Raw genomic sequence first — 20,776 nt, 5'->3', positions numbered from 1 at the left:
CCCTTTGGTAGGTGGCCCCAGCATTCTTTAAACCAAATGGCATGACTTTGTAGCAAAATGTTCCCCACGGTGTTACAAAGGTTGTCTTCTCTTTATCCTCTTGCGCCATTTTTATCTGATTGTAGCCTGAAAATCCATCCATAAAGGAATATATGGAGCTGCGTGCTGCATTATCAACTAACATATCTATGTGTGGTAGAGGGAAATTATCTTTAGGGCTAGCCCGGTTTAAGTCCCTAAAGTCCACACAAACTCTGATTTTACCTTCCTTTTTGGGTACCACCACTATGTTTGACACCCACTGTGGATACTTGACTACTTCCAAAAAACCAGCGTTCCATTGCTTTTCAATTTCTGCTTTTACTTTGATTAAGATCTCCGGATGAGTTCTCCTTAACTTCTGCTTAACCGGCTTGCATCCTTCCACCAGTGGTATCTTATGTACTACGATGTCCGTATCCAAACCAGGCATATCTTCGTAGGACCAGGCAAAGACATCTACGTAATCTCGGAGCAGTGCAATCAACTCTTCCTTCTCTTCCGGAGTGATCAAAGTCCCTATTTTCAGCTCTCTCTTGATTTCTTCATTACCCACATTTATGGTTTCAAGTTCCTCTTTAGCGGGCCTCCAAGCCTGTTCATGCTGTTCTATTAATTTTGTGAATTCCCATATGTTTTTCTCCTCCCATTCCTCATCTTCTACAGCTACTATGTATTCTTTAAAGTTTGGCCATTCATTCTCAATGTAAAGTGCAGGTGTTGTTGTGGAGGATCCGCTTTCAGGGTTCCTGAAAGCGGAAAGTGATGTGTAAATGCACAGTAAGACATCAAGATGAATTTTGAAAATGCATGATCTCATTAAAAGGAAAGGATTGGCTCAAAAACAAAAATAAAATCCAATTAACATCTTGAGCCTCGATTGTCAATGAACAAAACAAAACAGAAAGAAAAGGCAAACAACATAGATAAAATTATAATCCAACAAATCATTGTTGATTACATTTTGAAAACCAATGGAGCTTCTTGGGTCTCCCAATTCTGGAACTTCTCTCCTTCGGCTAGCTTTCGAATGAAAGTCCTGTCGGTGACTTCTTCCAAAATGTGGATGGTTAATTGTGGCAGCTCTTCATCCTTTCTTCCAGATTCAATTTTCTCAGCAATGTTCTTGACTTGGTCTTCCTCCAGAGTGTTTATGTTCATTGAAAAAAACTTCTGAAAGAGGTTTCCGTGTCCCTTATCAGGTTGCATCACATATGCGGCCTTTGGAAAAGAAGTCCTGATTGGAGGGATGACTAGGCTTTCTTCTTCAGGCTTCCTTCCTTCAATCCTAGCCATTCTTTTCTCCCTTCTTGCACCAGCAGCTCGCTTGTAATCCTCTTTCTTGGGCTTATATCCAAGCCCAAACCTCTGTTCTGCAGCTTTCAGCTTGATTATATCAATCCATTCAAGTTTTCCTTTCTTGATGACATATGGGCAAGGAATCTTGTGCTTCAAAAAGCTTTTAGCGGCCATTTTGGTGGCCTCCGAGAGTTCTGGTTTTCTCACCACAGTGTTCTCGGGTACCCACTCGGTATTCACAACTTCAAATGCATGAAGGTTTCCATCCTTACAATCTTCGGCTTCAATGAATGGAACCGCCACATTTCTTACCATTGATATAGTCTCCTCAGCCTTAACAGTAACCAGAACGCCATTGGCAATGTACTTCAAACATTGATGCAGCGAGGAGGTGACAGCTCCCGCAGAATGTATCCATGGCCTTCCTAACAACATACTATAGGAAGGGTGGATATCCATCACTTGAAGGGTTACTAGAAAGACTTGTGGACCCACAGCTAGTTCGACCTCAATTGTCCCTATCACTTGCCTTGGTGAGCCATCGTACGCTCTAGCCGTCATCACACTGGGTTGCATGTGTGAGGGATCCACTGGCATTTCATCCAGCATATGCCTTGGTAACACATTAAGGGCTGAGCCGTTATCGATGAGAACTTTACCAATGAGACAATCTTTGCATCGGACTGTGACATATAAGGGCTTGTTATGTCCAGTTCCTTCAGCGTCAAGTTCATCTTCCGTGAAATATAAGTAATTGGCAGCATGGATCCTCCCTACTAGATGCTCCATAGTCTTTTGTTCAATATCTTGGGGTACGTAGGCCTCATTTAGTACTTTTTGCAAAGCATTACGATGCGGCTCGGAACTGAGTATTAATGACATGATGGAGATCTTGGCAGGGGTCTTCTTCAACTGATCCACTATACAGTACTCACTATGCTTCATCAATTTCAAAAACTCATTTGTTTCTTCCTCAGTCACAGGTTTATTCACCTCAAACTCTTTATCGAGGTCCAACACCTCCTTGCCCTTAGCCTTTCTTTGTTTCTCTAGTTCTTCAGGTGTGAAACAACGACCACTCCGAGTTAGTCCACTTATCTCAGTTCGGAACAGTGGCAAAGGAGTTTCAATAATCGAGGTATAACCATAATCTCTAGGCATCGCTCCATAGTTTGCTTTGTTTGCCATCGGGGGTTTAGTTAATACCAATCTCGATAGCCCATTAGCTGTTGATTGGATTCTACATTTCCCCTGATTCTCTATCATCTTGATCTCTTCGTTATCTCTTGCAGCCTCAATCCTTAGCTCTCCTAAAGTCAGCATTCTCGCAACCTTTTGATGAAACTCAATGCATTCATCAATGTGATGGCCTTTCTTTTTATGGAATGGGCAAAAATCATCTTCCCTTATGCAATGTTCAGATGGTTTCTCCAAATGTCCAGACTGTACCAACATTTCATACAGCCTTGCCATGGTCACTCTTAGCACCTTCTCTTTGCTACCGACCTCCATAGTATTCACTCCACTACCACCTACAGCATGTTTGGGTAGAGGGTTTGAATTCACATTAGGTGAATCCTCGAAAGTGACCCATCCAACTTTGATCAGTTGCAACACCTTCCTTTTAAAAGCAAAGCAAGCCTCAATGCTATGACCTGCGTGACCAGCATGGTATTCACAAGTCACCTCGGGGTTGTACCATGCAGGGAAAGGTGGTTGCATAGGTGGTACGGGTAGGGGAGCTATCTGCCCAATACTCAACAGCTTGGCATACAACTCTTTTAAGGTTATTGGTAAAGGTGGTAATTGTTCTTCCGATGGTCGGTTGTCCCTTCTTTGGTAATTGCTTTGGTTATTTGCTGGGAATTTTGTTTGATTGGGTTGGTTTGGGATGGAGGGTTTGGCAAAATTGATACTGGTGACTTGGGTGGTAGGTGTTTGGTAGTTTTTGCTTCTCCCTTTGTATCCACCTTCTAGGTTATTCACCTCATTTTCTTTCTTTTTCCCAATGAAACCTCTCTTCTCTATAGGTTCTGCAATTCTCCCACTTCGGATTCCTTGTTCAATCCTCTCAGCAATCCGCACCACATCATAGAAATGTTGTGCTGAACTACCCATAAGGTGTTCATAGTATGGAGCCCTAAAAGTATTAGCAAACAGTGTCACCATCTCCGTCTCTATTAGTGGAGGTTGTACATTGATAGCTTGGTCACGCCACCTTTGAGCATAAACCCTTACAGACTCTTGATTTCCTTTCTCCATGGTAATTAGACTGGTCCTATCAGGAGCAATCTCAAGATTAAACTTGTATTGCTTTAAGAAAGCATCTGCCAAGTCTGTCCACTTCTTGATCCTAATATTGTCCAGCCTCATATACCAACTAAGGGCCGATCCTGTCAGGCTATCCTGGAAGAAGTAAATTAACATTTTATCATCGTGGATAACTTCTGCCATTTTGTTATAGTAAGAACGGAGATGGGTCTTTGGGCATTCCATCCCGGTATACTTAACAAACTCTGGCACTCTAAACTTCTTTGGAATAACAATGTTAGGCACCAAACATACTTCAGCAGCCCTAACTTGGTCAAATAAATCATTTCCTTCAACTGCCCTTAGCCTCTCTTCTAGTGCAGTCCACTTATCATACCCTTCATGATTAGAGAGTTTGACGTCATGTGGGTCCTCGTTTGTTAAATCCATTGTAATAGGGATTTGGATGGGCCGAATGGGATTAGGATGCTGCTTATTTGGTGTATTTGCCCCCACGTTTATAGGTGCGACAGGAATTTGAGCTGCTGCTGGTGCTTCATCAGGTTGAGTAGACGTTCCCTCTCCATCTCTGGCTCTCAACATTTGCTCTAACATACTGGTTAGGTGTGCCACATCATTCCGAACTCCTTCAAGTTCTCTTTGGTACTGAGCTTCTGGTTGTGGCCTTTCTTCGTTTTCCATTCTTTTTCTTTGTCGAGTGTTGTGGATTCTAGAAGGGGGACCTATATTTCTTAATCTGCAGATGCGTGCATAGATGTATGAGAAAAATGCATGATTGAGAATGATTTGTATATTGGGTATGGATGCAACTTTCTTGTGAACGAATAATAGCCACCATCTTATAAACATAGGTTCTTGTCACATTGCTAGGAGTACTACCTTTCAAGTCGTTTGCTTGAATCATATTCACCAAGAGACAGATTTTGCATAAGGAGATGGGTCAACGCCCTTTTCATTAATGTTTGATAAGTTTCTTACATTAATAAATAAAAAGGAAATACAAAATTTATTAATCCCTTTCCTCCACAAACTCTCTAGCCAAAGGTAGGAAAGCAAAACCACGGTTCTCAATCTTCCCTAGGAAGGCATCGGTTTCAGCTAGGCTTCGGCGATAGCGAATGATGTCCCCTCCCACATTCCGCGCATTAATTCTAATAATTCGAGCATGTGCAGCAGCTTCATCCATTTGCTCATCTGTCTTGGTCATCTTTTCTATGAGCAACATATTGGTTCTGTTCAAAGCAGTGTTGTTGGCGTCGATTTGATCCTTGTGTTTTTCCATTGCTGCTAGCTTCTCGTCCAAATTCTTCACCTTTTCACGTTCCTTGTCGAGCTTTGTCCTCATGGCTTTTATCTCATTCTTCTTAACCGCTAATTCTGTTTCAACAACCTCAAAACCTTTCTTTTTAGTTTCTTCTTTTGCAATCACCATTAAACAGCTTTCCAACTCCATATATTTCTTGCTCAAATCCTCATACTTCCCAATCCTATCCATCAATTTGAACTGGACTTGTGCAAATTTTTCTTGGAAATATTCTGCACTTTCTTGGCAATCGTTAAAGTCAATCTCCATTGCTTCAAGTTCAGAGCAACTTTGCATCCAATCCAAACTCATCCCTCTTAGCTCATTCTCACTCCTTTCCCTAGCAATCTTCTCCTCACCCAACTTTAACTCAAGCTTTGTTATTCGCGCATCTCTAGATTGTATTTGCTCATCTAGAAATGCTCTCCTTTTATCTTCTTCTAGCATCATTTCTTCCAATATTGCCTTGTCTTTTCTGCTTTTGCTCAACTCTATCCGAAGTTTTTCCACTTGTCTTCTCAACTCCTCTTCATTATTGACCCTTTTCCTTTTAATAGGCTCTTCTATAGTTTGGGGAGATTTGACCCCTACATAAGGCATGGCTGAAGATGCTAAATCTCTCCATCTTGCATATCCTTCACTTGCACTTGGATCCTTCAAACCTTCTATCTCAACCAAAACCAGATGCTTCCAATCTTGTTTGATGATCTCCAAAACTTCTTGTGCAATGGGATCTTTGAACAAACCAAAGAATTGAGCAATTCCCATAGTCCTTGGAACAAACTGCATGCCCCCAAGTTGCCTTACCACCAGGGCAGGAGCATAACTCACATAACCTGTAATCCCTACCAATGGTACCCAACGTCTTTGTCCACAACTCATTAGGACTTTCACCATCGTTATCCAGGGGGCTCTCCACTTAAAATCACTATTAGGCAAACCTTCTAATTTGTCAACCCAACCTTGGTTGTCTAGATCTCCCCATTCTTCTTCTTCTACTAACTTCAGGGGTCTTTGGGTGAACCACCAAAAATTATTGAAGATAGGTTTTTTTGCTTCGATATGGCTAACCATCCAGATATACAACAACTGCGTGCAACATCTCATTGCCCCTTTTCCGGTCCTCCTACAATGATTAAGCGTCAAGATGGTTTCAGCTAAAATAGCAGCCACTGGATTGATTTGTGTATTCTCAAACTCTACATAAGCAGCAGCGGCCTCCAAGCTTACTAAACCCGTCTGGCTTGGGAACAACACAAGGCCAAATATGCCCAGGGCAATCAATCTCTCTTTTTCTAATCCCAACTTCTTTTCCAGTTCAATTTCTAGCATCCTCCATTTCAGACCGGTAGCATTCTTTTCCAAAAACTTTTCCAAGTTGGAGATTCTGAGCAGTTTTGACAGTTCGGGGATGATCTTGTCAGATCTCAAAGGCAAATAAACATGATACAGATTGTTTGGAAATTCAGTCAACATCCCATATTCCTCCATAGTGGGACATAAGTCTATGCTTCCAAAAGAAAAACACCGGTAGTCTGGATCCCAAAAATGAACTATGGCTCGCACAGCTGGGCTTAAAACTTCTACCCTTGCAATTTCCATCAAACGTCCGTATTTATTAAAAAATGCATCCTTATCCACATTCTGAAAATGAGTCGTTAACTTGTTCACCTCATTCATAATGCAATTCAGGTTCTTGATTGGTGACAGTTTCTTAGCATCGCTTCTAAGGCAGTCTCCTTCAGTCAATTGTGACAGTTCAGAGTTTTTCCCATATTCTATGATGGAAAATGTAGCGATGGTGGCCATTTCGTTCACAAGTCCTGCAATTCAAAATGCTGGGGGTTAGACTTGTTTTGATGCAAAAGGTATTATGGATCATACACCCTAAGGATAGGTTCTAGTTCCTTTATGTGAGACATAGGGTAGGTTTACTACTTGGTCTCTAAACAAGGGTCTCTCGCTGTCCCAGTGATCGCCCTCTTAAAGGCAATATGGGGGTTCAGCAGATAGTGGGATGGCACATGTACCAATCACTATCAGTCTAAACACTCAGCAAAGAGTTGGGGTTTACACAAACTTAAACCTTGACTCAAGTCATAAGGCAAGCTGCTAGTCCCCCACCTAACTTAAAGTTTAATGTGTGCTCTTGACAAGATAGTAATAATATAAGTGATGCATGACTATATCATGTATGACAGAATATAAAGATGCATGCTAAAGCTTTTAAACAAAGTATCATTCATGTAAGAAAACAAAAACCAAAAACACACATCATAAACAAACCAATTATCAAGCCTAGTCCTAAGATCCCCAGTGGAGTCGCCATCCTGTCGCACCCTCCCGAGAGCTCGACGTCGCGGCGACCCATCCTTCGTTTGCGGGGGTCGATATTGGGGTCTTTCTGTTTTGAAAAAGGGAGTCGCCACCTAGTATTATGGTCACTAGGAAACCTAACTGGTCTTTCAGAGATTCTAAGGCAAGGGACTGGTTGCGTAAAGGGAAGGTATTAGCACCCCTAGTACGCCCTACCTAAGGTAAGCTGCTTGGTGTTTGATTTGCCTTATAAATGTTATGGTGTTGATGTTCTCTAATCCCATCACTTTCCTAAGATAAGTCGGCTCTGATGAACGAAATCTAGGGTGCTTTAAAACCTATTTTTTTTGTCTTAGTATTTTATACTTTCACAACTGGTAAACCGTGGAGTAAAAAAAAAAATTGAAATGTCCTCGATTATAATCAAGGCTTCTTTCAAGGATATGTGCGGATTTATTATTCCTAGAAAATTATTTTGGATATTTACCACTCCGGGTTTCTTTATCCAAATATTAACAGTGAATAATAACAAATTATCCCCAATAATATTTTGGATATTCGTCCTTTAAGGATTTCTTTATCCAAACATTAGTGGTGAATAATAACAAATTATCCCCAATAATATTTTGGATATTCGTCCTTTAAGGATTTCTTTATCCAAACATTTGTGGTGAATAATAGATGAATTCCCCCAAAATAAGATTTTTATATTTTTTGGAATATTGGCCAATACCCTTTGGAGTTTTACAAACATGTTGTAAAATCCAGAAATGCAAGAAAAATGATTTTTGTTGTGTTTAAGAAATCCATGCGAAAACACATTTTTGAAACTTCAAATATTTGTTTTTTAGATAAAAGACGTAAAAACAATGTTAGGGTATTGGCCGTATGCATGAAAACAAAACATTTTTTTTTTAAATAAACATTTTTTTTTTGTTGACGAAAACCGGGTATTTTCATACCGGATTTGTATCTTTATAGTACAAAAATACAAACTTGCAGAAAATCACAGATTTTTTGAATACATATTTGAAGAAAACTTTTGAATGGGCCATACCCAGCCCAAAAGGAAAATGGGCCGAAATCAGCCCAACAACATGGGCTTACTTTCTACAGGGCTGGACTCAGCCCAGCAGCATGGGCTGGGCTGGGGTTCCAGCCCAAAACAAGTATGGGCTGGTTACTGTACACCAGAATAGTAACCGGGGTTACTGTGCATATGCACAGTAAGTAACTAGTGAAATAGCATTTCACTGTTCAAGTGAATTATATTGCACTTGAACAGTGAAATGCAAGGAAATGGTGCATGCACAGCGACGAGAAGGAGAAACAAACCTGGTGGCAGAAGCGATGTTGAAGACGATGGCGAACACTCCCTGTGATGCTGGTGCCGGTGGAGAGGCAGCCGACGAGGTCTCCCGGTGGTTCTGACGGTGGCAGTGGCTGAGAAGCTCAATGTCAGCAACTGCTTTTCTGCAGTATTTCTTCTCCTTTATGCAGATGCACCCGCCTCTATTTGCCTTCCTCCTTTGCTTCTGTTTGGTTCTTCTTCTCTTGATCACGGGTGTTTCCTTCTGTCAGCTGTTCGCCCTCCTCAATGTACAACGGTTTCACTCAATGGTGGCGCGGCGTGTGGGAGACAGATGATGAGCTTTTCTGGTTTGTCTTTGGCCAAGGAAAAGAGGGAAAGAACGGCGCTGGTTTAGGTGGGGTGAGAGGCTGAGAGTTTCGGTCAGCTGTTGTGGGGAAGAAAAAAAAATCAAAAGCCCAGGGGGAGGGGGTTGGAGCTGGCGGCCGGCGTTGGAAGTAAAGGAAGAAATCTGCAGAAATTGGGCGAAAATGCTGGTTTTTTGGCTGACTTTGGACCCGATTTTCTCCGTCCCCAGGTCTTCAACAGAGATTCTATTTATAGGTGGTGTAAGAGGGTCATATTGTCTATATTGGGGAAAATTTTCAGCCCTTGATTCGACTCGAGGAATCCAAACCGTTGGTTCAAAGTGTGCACCTCGAGCTGCCAAATTTGGCAGCTCAAGGCTGTGAACTGCCCGAGGTGGCCACTTTGAGCCACTCAACGGAGCCGTTTATAAATTTGTCGACCCGACCGGACCATTCTCCGGGATAAAGGGGTTTCAGGTGGACATGTTGGCGCATGTTTTGTCGGATTTGAAGGCCAGACGAGCCGGAAAATGCGCCTGGAAAGCAGCCACTCGGGCAGCTTTTTGAGGAAGAAAGTGAACAGTAACAGGCGACATGTCACCTGGTTTTCCCTGCTCTGTTTTCAAATCAGTCCTCCAGTTTTTAATTTCTTCAATTTGGCCCCGGATCAAATCCAATACAGCCCCTCTGATTTACGCGCCTTTTCCAAATTGGTCCCTGGTTTTAGATTTTCTCAATTAAGTCCCTAATTGGCCCTTAAACTTCAATATTTATGCAATTAAGCCCCTGATTGGACCTAATAAATTCCTAAAAATTATAATTTGGCCCCAGAACTTTAATTTCTTCTAATCAAAGCCCAAATTGACTTAAAAATCAATTTTTCTTGCAATCAAATCCTCTATAAATTCAAAAATAAAAATCCAATTAAGTCCATAAACATCCAAATTTGGGCTTTTCTCCTCAAAATTCAAATTTTCCTTCTCAACAGGGCTCTCATCCTTCAAGAATATACTGTCAAAAATCAAATCTTTGTATTTTTAACCTCCTTGACCAATTTTCCGACCATTTTCTGAGCGCTTCTACCTCCTGTTATTTTTTCTAACCTCCTTTGGCTTTTTATTTTTATTTTTTTGTGGGGACCCAAAAATGGGTTACAACAGAATATATAACCTATTTAATACACTTATCTAAGGGTATATTCCATAACCCTATATGTTTTTATACTAAACTAGTTATTTTCCCAAAAACTCAAAATCTAACGATTTTTTCGAAATCTAATCCATAATAAAAAAAAATAATAAAATTAGTAATAATTCACTAAATAACCCTCAATTATTCATCAAACCAATCTGCAAAAGCTAATATTTCAGCTAGGGTCCAATCTGAATTTTATCATATTTTTAAGAGTGAAAATTGTAATTTTCATCTAATTGGATGACCAAACTAAAAATATAATAAATTCATGACTATAGTGGAATTATATCCATAACCCATCCTCATTTTTGTCTAGAATATCTAATTATGCTCCAGGGATCATTCTGGAATTTTTCCAAATTTTTAGGGTCAAATTATAATTTTTATCATATGGGAGGACCAAATTAAAATTGTCATAAATCCATGACTATAGTGGAATTATGTCCATAACTCATCCTCATTTCTATCCAGAATATCTAATTATACTCCAGGGACCATTCTAGAATTTTTTAAAATTTTTAGGGTCAAATTGTAATTTTTATCAAATTGGAGGACCAAATTGTACCACAAATTCAAAAATCATGATTTAACCACAGTACCACACTTGACCTCTCTCAAACTTGTGTCTTGTGTCTGGCTATTACATGTGATCGCAACATGTTAAGGAAATGATTAAAAATGAAACTGCTTTGCTGATCAATGCAAAATTATAAACTTAATTATCAGTATGTTTTACAGCGTCTATCCATCATCTTTCATCCTTTGAATTGTGTAAACTTGCGCATGCTTGGATTGTGTTAAAAATCACACTTCTATTCAAGCCTTTGAACAATCTTCTTGGCTCTATGAAATTTTCTCTTTTAGATCACAGGTATTAACCATGATATGCCTGAAAAATGCTGCCCCCACCTGTTACAGGTATAAAATTACCATGTTGTAGCTAAATTGGCAACAGATAAAAGCCGATTACGGCGTCTTAAGGTCTTCTGAGAGGTCAAGGCCCTAAGATGCGTGTGTTCTTATGAATTAGCAAAACTTACGGATATGAAAACACTTTAACAACAGGGTAACTCCTTCATTAACATTCAAGAAGAGCAATGGTTTTTTCAATTTAAAAAATACAGTGAAATTTCTAAAATACTCTTAAAAGCAAAAATTTCAATATTGGTATCAATGGACAATTTGGTACTTTTAAAATGGTTTTTTTTGTTATTATCATGTAAGATGAGGGCAATTTTGTATTTGGACAAATATATATATAAAAAATCAAAAGTATAGTGAAACGACCTAAATGCCCTTGGAAGTCAAAAAATAAAAAAATGATCTTAAGGGCTTTTTCCAAAGGTTTTTTCATTATTAACATATAAAATCGTGGGTGATTTGATATTTGAATAAAAAAAAGTTCATGCATATGTACGACAGACACTATGAGGCATGCGGGAGACACCAACACACTATAAGTGTCATGTGCAACGCCTCCACGACACCTTCCATTGTCCAAAAATACCCTTTCATAATGTCATTGGAAGCACTGTCATGTTTTGTTTCCTGTTTGTATGATGCATGTCTTTGGTGGTGATTCAGTTTGTCGTCAATTAGTCTTTATATTCTTTTCTTTTTCCTTCTCTTCTCTCTCCTCCCAAAAAAAATTATAGTTTGTCCTTTTTGTTGTTGGTGTTTCAACTTCAATCATTATTCTTTTGATTTCTAATTTTTGTTCCTGGCTCTTTTATAGAAATTTTATTTGTTTTTAATTGCATTCTTCCATCATAATTCACTAAATATCACATTCTTTAATTTGGTCATTATTCTTTTTATTTATAATTTTTGTGTAGCCTTAACAAATAAGGTGTACCTTGTAAAAATTGGAACTCTGCTACCACCTCTCATGTGTCCATATAAAATCACATTCTTTAATTTGGTCATCATTCTTTTTATTTATAATTTTTGTGTAGCCTTAACAAATAAGGTGTACCTTGTAAAAATTGGAACTCTGCTACCACCTCTCATGTGTCCATATAAAATAAAAAAACCACTGACTTTTAAATCCTAATGAAACATGGGAACCTTGCTAATTAATAACTCTAATTATGTCGCCTCTAATGTCCTTGTAAAATAAGGAAGCCACTTTATAGGAAGTCTATAAGTTAGAAGGAAAGATATATAATTCTAAACCAACTAGAAAAATAATGCAATTCTCACATAGTAGTTTCTAGTTTTTATCTCAAAGTCTTCCCAAACTTCGATTGATATTCAATTTTAACCCTATAAAAATAAGATCTGTGAAATCTTTTGGTAAAATATCAATTCGATCCAACGTTCAGATTAAAACTTATCCTTGTTAGCGTAAAACTGTATATTAGAAGAAAAAAAGGCCCAAAGTTACCTCTCCTTACCTAACCCTTTCATTGACCACATTGATCAAGGCTTAGTCACCCCTTCTTGAAATTTTAAAACTTGACTTGACCAAAATATCTTAAATAAGGCCATCGAATACCTTTTCAATCTTTTTGGTGGAATAATGCAAGGTCTAAATCTTTTGCTTCTCCTTCTTCATTCTCATCAATGATACCTCGCCAAACATTACATTCATCCTCTCAAATTGTTGTCCTATGGCCCCTAACAAAAATAAAATATTCTCCTTCTCCTTTTTAAAGGATGCCTCGTCTTTGGAAGATATTGTCAAATTTAAAATTTTACGTTAGCAATAAAAAACAATTATCATCATTTACTCCCTTGCGTGTTTACACTCAATAATCAACGGGTTGTGGTCATTCATCCATTAGCTTCGATTCTTTGGTTCAAGGTAATTACTATATTAAGTTTTTATCTTTAATCTGATTTGTCTTTTTGGGTTGTATTTTTTCTTGTTTATGAGTTCACATCACAAGAAACTATTTTATAATAAATTCAAACATAGGTTCAAACCACATCATGTCAACACGGACTTGCATATTCAAAACCCCCTTTGCTTATGTCATTTTCCCTATAAAAATTAGGTTCCTATTGGTCTCAATATTAACTCTTCACCTTCTCACTAAATAAGCCACAAGAAAAACTCATTTCTTTCTAATGTGGGATAGAGTTTTTAGAAGGCTTTGGGTTTCACTAAAATATATGAATCAATGGTTATCTGAGAATAATTTTTTATTCATCCACAATTTATTTAAATCATATTAATAGTATATGTTAAGAGCTTATGTTAGATATTAAATTCCAACAAAGTTTTAACCTTAAAAGTGAATGGATCTACTTTTAATTTAGCTTCAAATATTTTCATTAACCATGTTCCTAGACAAAATTTGCAACAAAATGTCTCACTAACAAAGCAGAATGTTTTTGTTACAATACTAATGTCAGTAAAAATGAGTAACGGATGTTGATGTATTTAGATATAGCTAGTTTATTTCCTACACTATCATTGTGGATTGGATGAAATTTTTTTGGAACATAAAAAATAATATATAAACCATATAAATTTTTTTGGCATCCTCATTAAACTAAGTATAATGGTTCAAACTTGACAACTCTTAACATAACTATTTGTTTAGTCCAAATTTTAAATTAAATTATATAAAAGTTGTCGTTATATGACCTTGTTTATTGGACAAGTGCAAAGAAAAACAAGGAGCATGTCAGGTTAAATATAATCAATCTGCCGAAACCGTGTTAGAAGTTATAGGCTCTACTAGATCAAATTATTTTTTATTTTATTTTATTATATAATAAAAAATATAAAATTTAATTTATCATCAACCTAATACTAAAAGATAAAATTAAAAAAAAACCTCATATTAAAAGATAAAAAATAAAAAAAAGACAAAAAATACTAAAATGGTGTGTTAGGATGAAGCTAAACACGTGGGCTTGGGGTCGTTTGAAAGAATATATTGCTGTCAGTTGAAATCAAACCCACAACCTCGACACCTATCTGCTTGCTTACACCTACTTGAACTATCACACGAGGCTATTAAAATATATCAACTTAATTTGAATAATTAAGTCAAATCAAGTCATTTAGTTGTTTCCCTTTTACTATTAGATTTGAAATCAATATTTTTAACAAACCAGCATTTTAGACTTTCCCAGAACAGACGAATGCGCAAAAGCATTGAATTGAATTGAAAACATTGATCGGATCATGCATGGATTTTCATATAAAAAAAAACACATCACGGTGGAAAGGACCTGGTGAGCACTCATCAGTAGAGTTCAGAGCCGCAAGTAATCCTGGGACATCCTTTGCAAGGACTGCAAGTAATGCTTTGAAAAAGAAAGTTCGGCCTACCCAACTTATAACCCATATTGTTCTTACATCTACGAAGAGCACTACGTCCTCAAAAAGAGTAAGAAAATAAAATAAACTCCAAGGCAACTAAATGAAAATGGTGATTACTTAAGGTGACTTGTCCGTTGCTAATCAATTGACCACATGTTCTTTTACTCTATTTTTATACTGTTGTGAACCTACTTGAGTAAATAGCAGGACAAGAGAATGTTTTCAGGATTAGTATGTAGGAAGTGGGTGCCAAATTTAATCATTTAATTTTCAGATTTCCTATGCCACCAAATTATCAAACTTCCATGCAAGGTTCCTAATTAATAAATGCAAAAATTAGAAAACACATGGTCTGCATCCCAATCTATGTTGATCCATGAACAAGAAGACTTTATGTAGCATGTAAGAAACCTGGTAAGATTAGGCTTCTAATCCTTGCTTTCAAGAATGTACTCACCCACCTAACCTAACTGTGAAAAACGACATGGCATCAATTCCCATATTCCCTTTATAAGGTTGAGGTAGCCAGTCACGGATGAAGACAACAAGCTTGAAAGAAAGAAGGAAACCAACAGCAACAGAGAGATTGCCAAAGAAAGGTCTCAAAGTCAGCAAATATGGAGTACTCCAAATGGCTCATCCGTTTTATGCTTCTTGCTGTCTGCCTCCTCCCCGCTTTGGTCGAGTGCAGGATTCGGCATTACAAGTTCAATGTAAGTTAAATGCTGTAGCAAGCTTCCATGTGACGAAAGCCAGAACTGCTTGCGCTTTGGGTCATTAGTCGCATTCATGTGACGAAAATCTTCTTTGAAATGCATTTCGTTATTAGAAGATAGCCATGTTTTGCTCGATGCACATCATGACACTGCCTTGGCTTAAAATCATGCAACTTTACCCATATCTTTTTCCTGACTAGTCCATGATTCAAATGGAAATCATAGAGTTTCCACCTACCTATAGCCACTATTTTAAATACCAGAAAGGTTTATTCTCATGCTTACTTTATGGTTAAATAATTGCAGCAGAAAGCTCTCACTATATATATATATATATATATATATGTTCAAGAAACCATTAAAAAAATATTAAATAGGAAAAGGGTGGTAAGATCTAAAATCACTGTAGTGACGTAATTTGTCACAACAAATTAAACAATATGGACAGTTTAGCAGTCATGACCTTTGAATTATATACATTTGATGTAGAAATGAGCTTAAATATTTCACCTATCATTTCAACAGGTGGTGATGAAAAATACTACCAGACTATGCTCTAGGAAGCCGATTATTACCGTCAATAGCCGCTTCCCAGGACCCACTCTGTATGCCAGAGAAGACGATACAGTTCTTGTAAAAGTTGTTAACCATGTCAAATATAATGTTTCTATTCACTGGTAAGCTAACGAAACAAACCCTGTATAACAGTTATACTTCAATTGATCATGAATGATTCCGATGCGGATTCTTCTTGGTATTCGGCAGGCATGGCATTAGGCAACTAAGAACGGGCTGGGCTGATGGACCAGCATACATTACACAATGCCCCATTCAGCCAGGGCAAAGCTATGTCTACAATTTCACAATCACTGGTCAGAGGGGCACACTTCTTTGGCACGCACATATTCTCTGGCTAAGGGCCACAGTTCATGGTGCCCTGGTTGTCTTGCCTAAACGCGGCATCCCCTACCCATTCCCAGCTCCTCATAAAGAAGTGGTTGTTGTATTAGGTGAGCACGATACATTATAGTTATTTCTTTCACTAATATTTTTGAAATTATGTGCATTCCGACCATAATTCAAATATTTAAGGTTCATGGTTATTAAATATGTAACCTGAGACTAGTGTGGTGACGTGAAATTGCAGCTGAATGGTGGAAATCAGATACTGAAGCTGTGATCAACGAGGCTCTTAAATCTGGATTAGCTCCAAATGTCTCTGATGCTCACACAATTAACGGCCATCCAGGAGCTGTCTCAGCTTGTTCTTCACAGGGTATTCAACTAAGATTAAATACCATAAGATATACTTGAAAGTTCTGGCTGTCAATGCTTGCTTTCTAATAAATGTCTGATACAGAAAGATTTTTGGATTCATGCAGGCGGTTTCACATTGCCAGTCAAAAGTGGCGAGACCTACATGCTACGGTTGATCAATGCAGCACTCAATGAAGAGCTCTTCTTCAAAATTGCAGGGCATAAGCTTACAGTCGTCGAAGTTGATGCCACCTATGTTAAACCATTCAAAACCGATACAGTCCTAATTGCCCCAGGCCAGACCACCAATGTCCTTGTCACAACTAACAAAAATACAGGCAAGTACTTGGTTGCTGCCTCCCCGTTCATGGATTCTCCAATTGCTGTGGACAACATGACAGCGACAGCCACTTTGCAGTATTCAGGAGCACTTGCTAACTCCCCTACAACTCTCACCACCCCACCTCCAAAGAACGCCACTGCAGTTGCCAACCAATTTACCAACTCTCTACGCAGCCTTAACTCAAGAAAATTTCCTGCCCAAGTCCCATTGAACGTTGATCACAACCTTTTCTTTACAGTTGGTCTAGGAGTTAACCCATGTCCAAGTTGCAAAGCTGGTAATGGCAGCAGGGTTGTTGCTAGTATTAACAATGTCACATTTGTGATGCCGACCACTGCCCTGCTCCAAGCACATTTCCTCAACATCAGCGGTGTGTTCACCACTGATTTTCCTGCAAAGCCACCGCATGTTTTCAATTACACTGGCACTCCACCTACAAATTTACAGACCAAAAGTGGAACTAAAGTTTATAGGCTGAGCTACAACTCGACAGTCCAACTTGTTATGCAAGATACTGGGATCATATCCCCTGAGAACCATCCGATCCATTTACATGGATTCAATTTCTTTGCTGTCGGTAGGGGAGTAGGGAATTACAATCCGAAGTCTGATACTAAGAAATTTAACCTCGTTGATCCTGTTGAACGGAACACAATTGGAGTACCTTCTGGTGGATGGGTGGCGATAAGATTTCGCGCCGATAATCCAGGTAATTGCTGTTTAATGTTTTCGTTTGGAAGTACAGAGCTTGGCGTTTTCAAGTTTGTTTAATTTCATGTTCTCTGATTTTCTTCTTTGCATCTCTTGTAGGAGTTTGGTTCATGCATTGCCATCTAGAGGTGCACACTACATGGGGACTTAAGATGGCGTTCTTGGTAGACAATGGCAAAGGCCCTAAGGAATCTCTTCTACCGCCGCCAAGCGACCTTCCAAAATGTTGAAGTCAGATGAAGAACTATACTAACTCGAGGGATAGAAGCCATACTTTATCAGGAAACTTGGTCCCGGTAGAAACATTGTCTGCTCGAAGAGAGCAGAGTGTGTATATATATATTTTGAGGGTTAAAGATCCGATTTGTTTCTTGAGTGAATTGGAAGATTTGCTCAAGCGAGTATGAATAAAATTTTGTGAGCGGTATAGCTGTTTCAATTCAAATGTTATTTTTTCTTGAATAAATATATCTATTGAAGATTTGATCACAAAGCCATTTATGATCAATAAAACTCGTATGTTCTATATATGTTCATGTGTCGGGTCGGATCAGAGCTAGATCAGGCCCGATTAATTTTTCTAAACTATATTGACAGTCTAGCCAGAATCAATACATGGGCTTTCAGGCCCTTCAAAAAATAAAAAAATGAAGGCAAATAATAAATGCTAGAGTTCGATTAGAACTGGTTCGATTAGACTAAGGAAGCAAAATTTTTGCACCGCGAAACAAATATTTATATAACATAGCAATAATCAGAAATTCTAGCAATGATTGCATTTTTTAAACTCAAAAGCTGTATGTTTTAAATATTTTTGATAGGGTAATATTAAAAATTATTATTTTAATATATTTTAAAATAAAAAATAATTTTTATCAGACTCTCAAATAAACATTAGACGAAGATAGAAAGATAGAAAGAGAAGGGAAAATTATTATTTTAATATATTTTAAAATAAAAAATATTTTTAAAAATAGTTTTTATAATACTCTCAAATAAACATTAGATAAAGATAAAAAGATAGAAAGAGAAGGGAAAAATATAAACTGGCATGGAGTGACTAGTAATTTAATTTTGTAGTTTATTAAAATAAATTAATTAATTATGGTTGTAACTATATATTTACTCTCTTTGTTTTTAAAACCATTTATAACTTAATATTTTTCATCCATTTTATGTTGTTTTTCTAATTTATTTATTTTAAAAAAAAAACATAAAAAAAAAAGATAAACTAAGAAGATTGATAAAATAGAAGAATCTTTTTGTTCCAATATGCTATAGTTAAAACTGGTTAGGAAAATAGTGTAGTTGCAGATATATTGGCACTGTTCACCAGAACATTCTAATGAGGTCTTTGTCTTTTCCATCAAAAAACTTATAACTAGTTACTTGGGACATCAAAGTCTTTTGATGAGGCACATTAGTCATTTTCAAATTGACTAGGGGCAATTATGTCCTTTTCAATTTAAAAAATACAGTGAAATTTCTAAAATACTCTTAAAAGCAAAAGTTTCAATATTGGCATCAAAGGATAATTTGGTACTTTTAAAAGGGTGTTTTTTTTGTTATTATCGTATGACGAGGGCAATTTTGTATTTGGACAAATATATATATAAAAATCAAAAGTATAGTGAAATGATCGAAATGCCATTGGAAGTCAAAAAATTAAAAAAAATGATCTTAAGGGGCTTTTTTCAAAAGTTTTTTCATTATTAACATATAAAATCTTGGGTGATTTGATATTTGAATAAAAAAAAATTCAGGCATATGTACGATACTATAAGGCATGCGGGAGGCGCCAACACATTATGGGCGACGCCTCCATGAAACCTCCCATTGTTCAAAAATACTCTTTCATCATGTCATTGAAAGCACTGCCATGTTTTTTTCCTGTTGGTATGATGCATGTTTTTTGTGGTGATTCAGTTTGTCGTCGATGGGCCTTTCTATTCTTTTTTTTTTCCTTCTCTTCTCTCTCCTCCCTCAAAAATTATACTTTGTGTCACGACCCGAATCCCGGATACATGACCGGCACATAGGTAAGGTACCCCTCCAAGATTCCATACCTATGCGAACCCAAACTTACATACAAACTTATCTTTCAAAACTCAATTAGAGTTCAACGCAGCGCTAATAACAAAATAAACTTCATAATATAATTTGATTGTATTAATACAAGACTTCATATAATTTTATAGTTTTAGAGCACTAACTAGACAAAAAGAAAGGTACAAATTACAACCATAAAGCAGATTCGGAAGGTTCAATAAAAATAATCCGCTAACAAGCTATAAGCCTGAAAATGTATATAATGAAAGAGTGAGTTCAACAACTCAGTGAGTAGATAACGTTCTATACACACACACGAGGTAATATAACAATGAGAAATATATATACAATTATGGCTCTATGTTCTTATAGGAAGGTTTCTCAAATAGGCCATAACAAGAATATCATATGGTAAAACTCGTCAGAAAATCAAAATGGAATGAGCATGAGGCTCCGTACTGTGGGATGATCAGTCCACACAGGTTGATGACTCCCCCAACCAACTAAGGTTCAGATACGATATGCACAAAGACTAACATTACCCTGTTAGCATGGGTATTCTGATTAGCATACTATAGGTTCATAATCATAATCATAATCAAACAGACATATTCATATCTCAAGGCTCAACTCATTACATCAATTAAATAAGAAGCTATCAATTTAGAAGTCAATTCAAATATATATTGGTTCATATCAAGAATTTAGATTTAACAATTGATCGTACTTTATCATAACAAGGATAATAATCAACATATATATTATCAAGAAGCATGATCAAATTCATATTAACAAATCAAATATTTATAATATTTCTCATACATATGGAAAATTATCCACTCACCTGACTCGAAAGAAAACAGAACTTAAAGCTGATACCGAAGGAAATCCTACTGACGTCCCGCCGGTAGAATATCAGGATTATTTGAATATAAATGAGACATATTCAAGAATGACTCAAAATAATATATAACCTATTTAATACACTTATCTAAGAGTATATTCCATAATCCTATATGTTTTTATACTAAACTAGTTATTTTTCTAAAAACCCAAAATCTAACGGTTTTTTCAAAATCTAATCCATAATAAAACAAATAATAAAATTAGTAATAATTCACTAAATAACCCTCAATTATTCATCAAACCAATATGTAAAAGCTAATATTATAATTAGGGCCCAATCTGAATTTTATCATATTTTTAAGGGTGAAAATTGTAATTTTCATCTAATTGGATGATCAAACTAAAAATATAATAAATTCATGACTATAGTGGAATTATGTCCATAACTCATCCTCATTTCTGTCCAGAATATCTAATTATGCTCTAGGGACCATTCT

At 37.1% G+C, this 20,776-nt stretch overlaps 2 protein-coding genes across 2 annotated transcripts; one reads left to right on the top strand and one right to left on the bottom strand.

Moving 5' to 3' along the window:
- Nucleotides 1-976: 976 nt before the first annotated feature.
- LOC133689441 (uncharacterized) lies at nt 977-4,290 on the bottom strand. Its single transcript, XM_062109297.1, has one exon. It carries the CDS (start codon nt 4,288-4,290, stop codon nt 997-999), a length of 3,294 nt encoding a protein of 1,097 aa, XP_061965281.1. The 3' UTR covers nt 977-996.
- Nucleotides 4,291-14,908: 10,618 nt separating this feature from the next.
- Nucleotides 14,909-17,912, top strand: LOC133688704 (laccase-4-like). Its single transcript, XM_062108277.1, has 6 exons — nt 14,909-15,070; nt 15,599-15,750; nt 15,839-16,083; nt 16,221-16,349; nt 16,456-17,382; nt 17,484-17,912. Exons 1-6 carry the CDS (start codon nt 14,975-14,977, stop codon nt 17,612-17,614), a joined length of 1,680 nt encoding a protein of 559 aa, XP_061964261.1. The 5' UTR covers nt 14,909-14,974; the 3' UTR covers nt 17,615-17,912.
- The last annotated feature ends 2,864 nt before the right edge of the window (nt 17,913-20,776 follow it).

Source organism: Populus nigra, chromosome 3 (assembly GCF_951802175.1).
Source record: "Populus nigra chromosome 3, ddPopNigr1.1, whole genome shotgun sequence".
NCBI classification, from domain to species: domain Eukaryota; kingdom Viridiplantae; phylum Streptophyta; class Magnoliopsida; order Malpighiales; family Salicaceae; genus Populus; species Populus nigra.
This window is presented reverse-complemented; position numbering and strand designations above follow the sequence as displayed.

Coding starts and splice junctions, on each gene's coding strand:
- LOC133689441 (XM_062109297.1), bottom strand. CDS start 4,290: ATGGAAAACGAAGAAAGGCCACAACCAGAAGCTCAGTACCAAAGAGAA.
- LOC133688704 (XM_062108277.1), top strand. CDS start 14,975: ATGGAGTACTCCAAATGGCTCATCCGTTTTATGCTTCTTGCTGTCTGC. Junction 15,751..15,838: donor TATAATGTTTCTATTCACTG/GTAAGCTAACGA, acceptor GGTATTCGGCAG/GCATGGCATTAGGCAACTAA. Junction 17,383..17,483: donor ATTTCGCGCCGATAATCCAG/GTAATTGCTGTT, acceptor CATCTCTTGTAG/GAGTTTGGTTCATGCATTGC.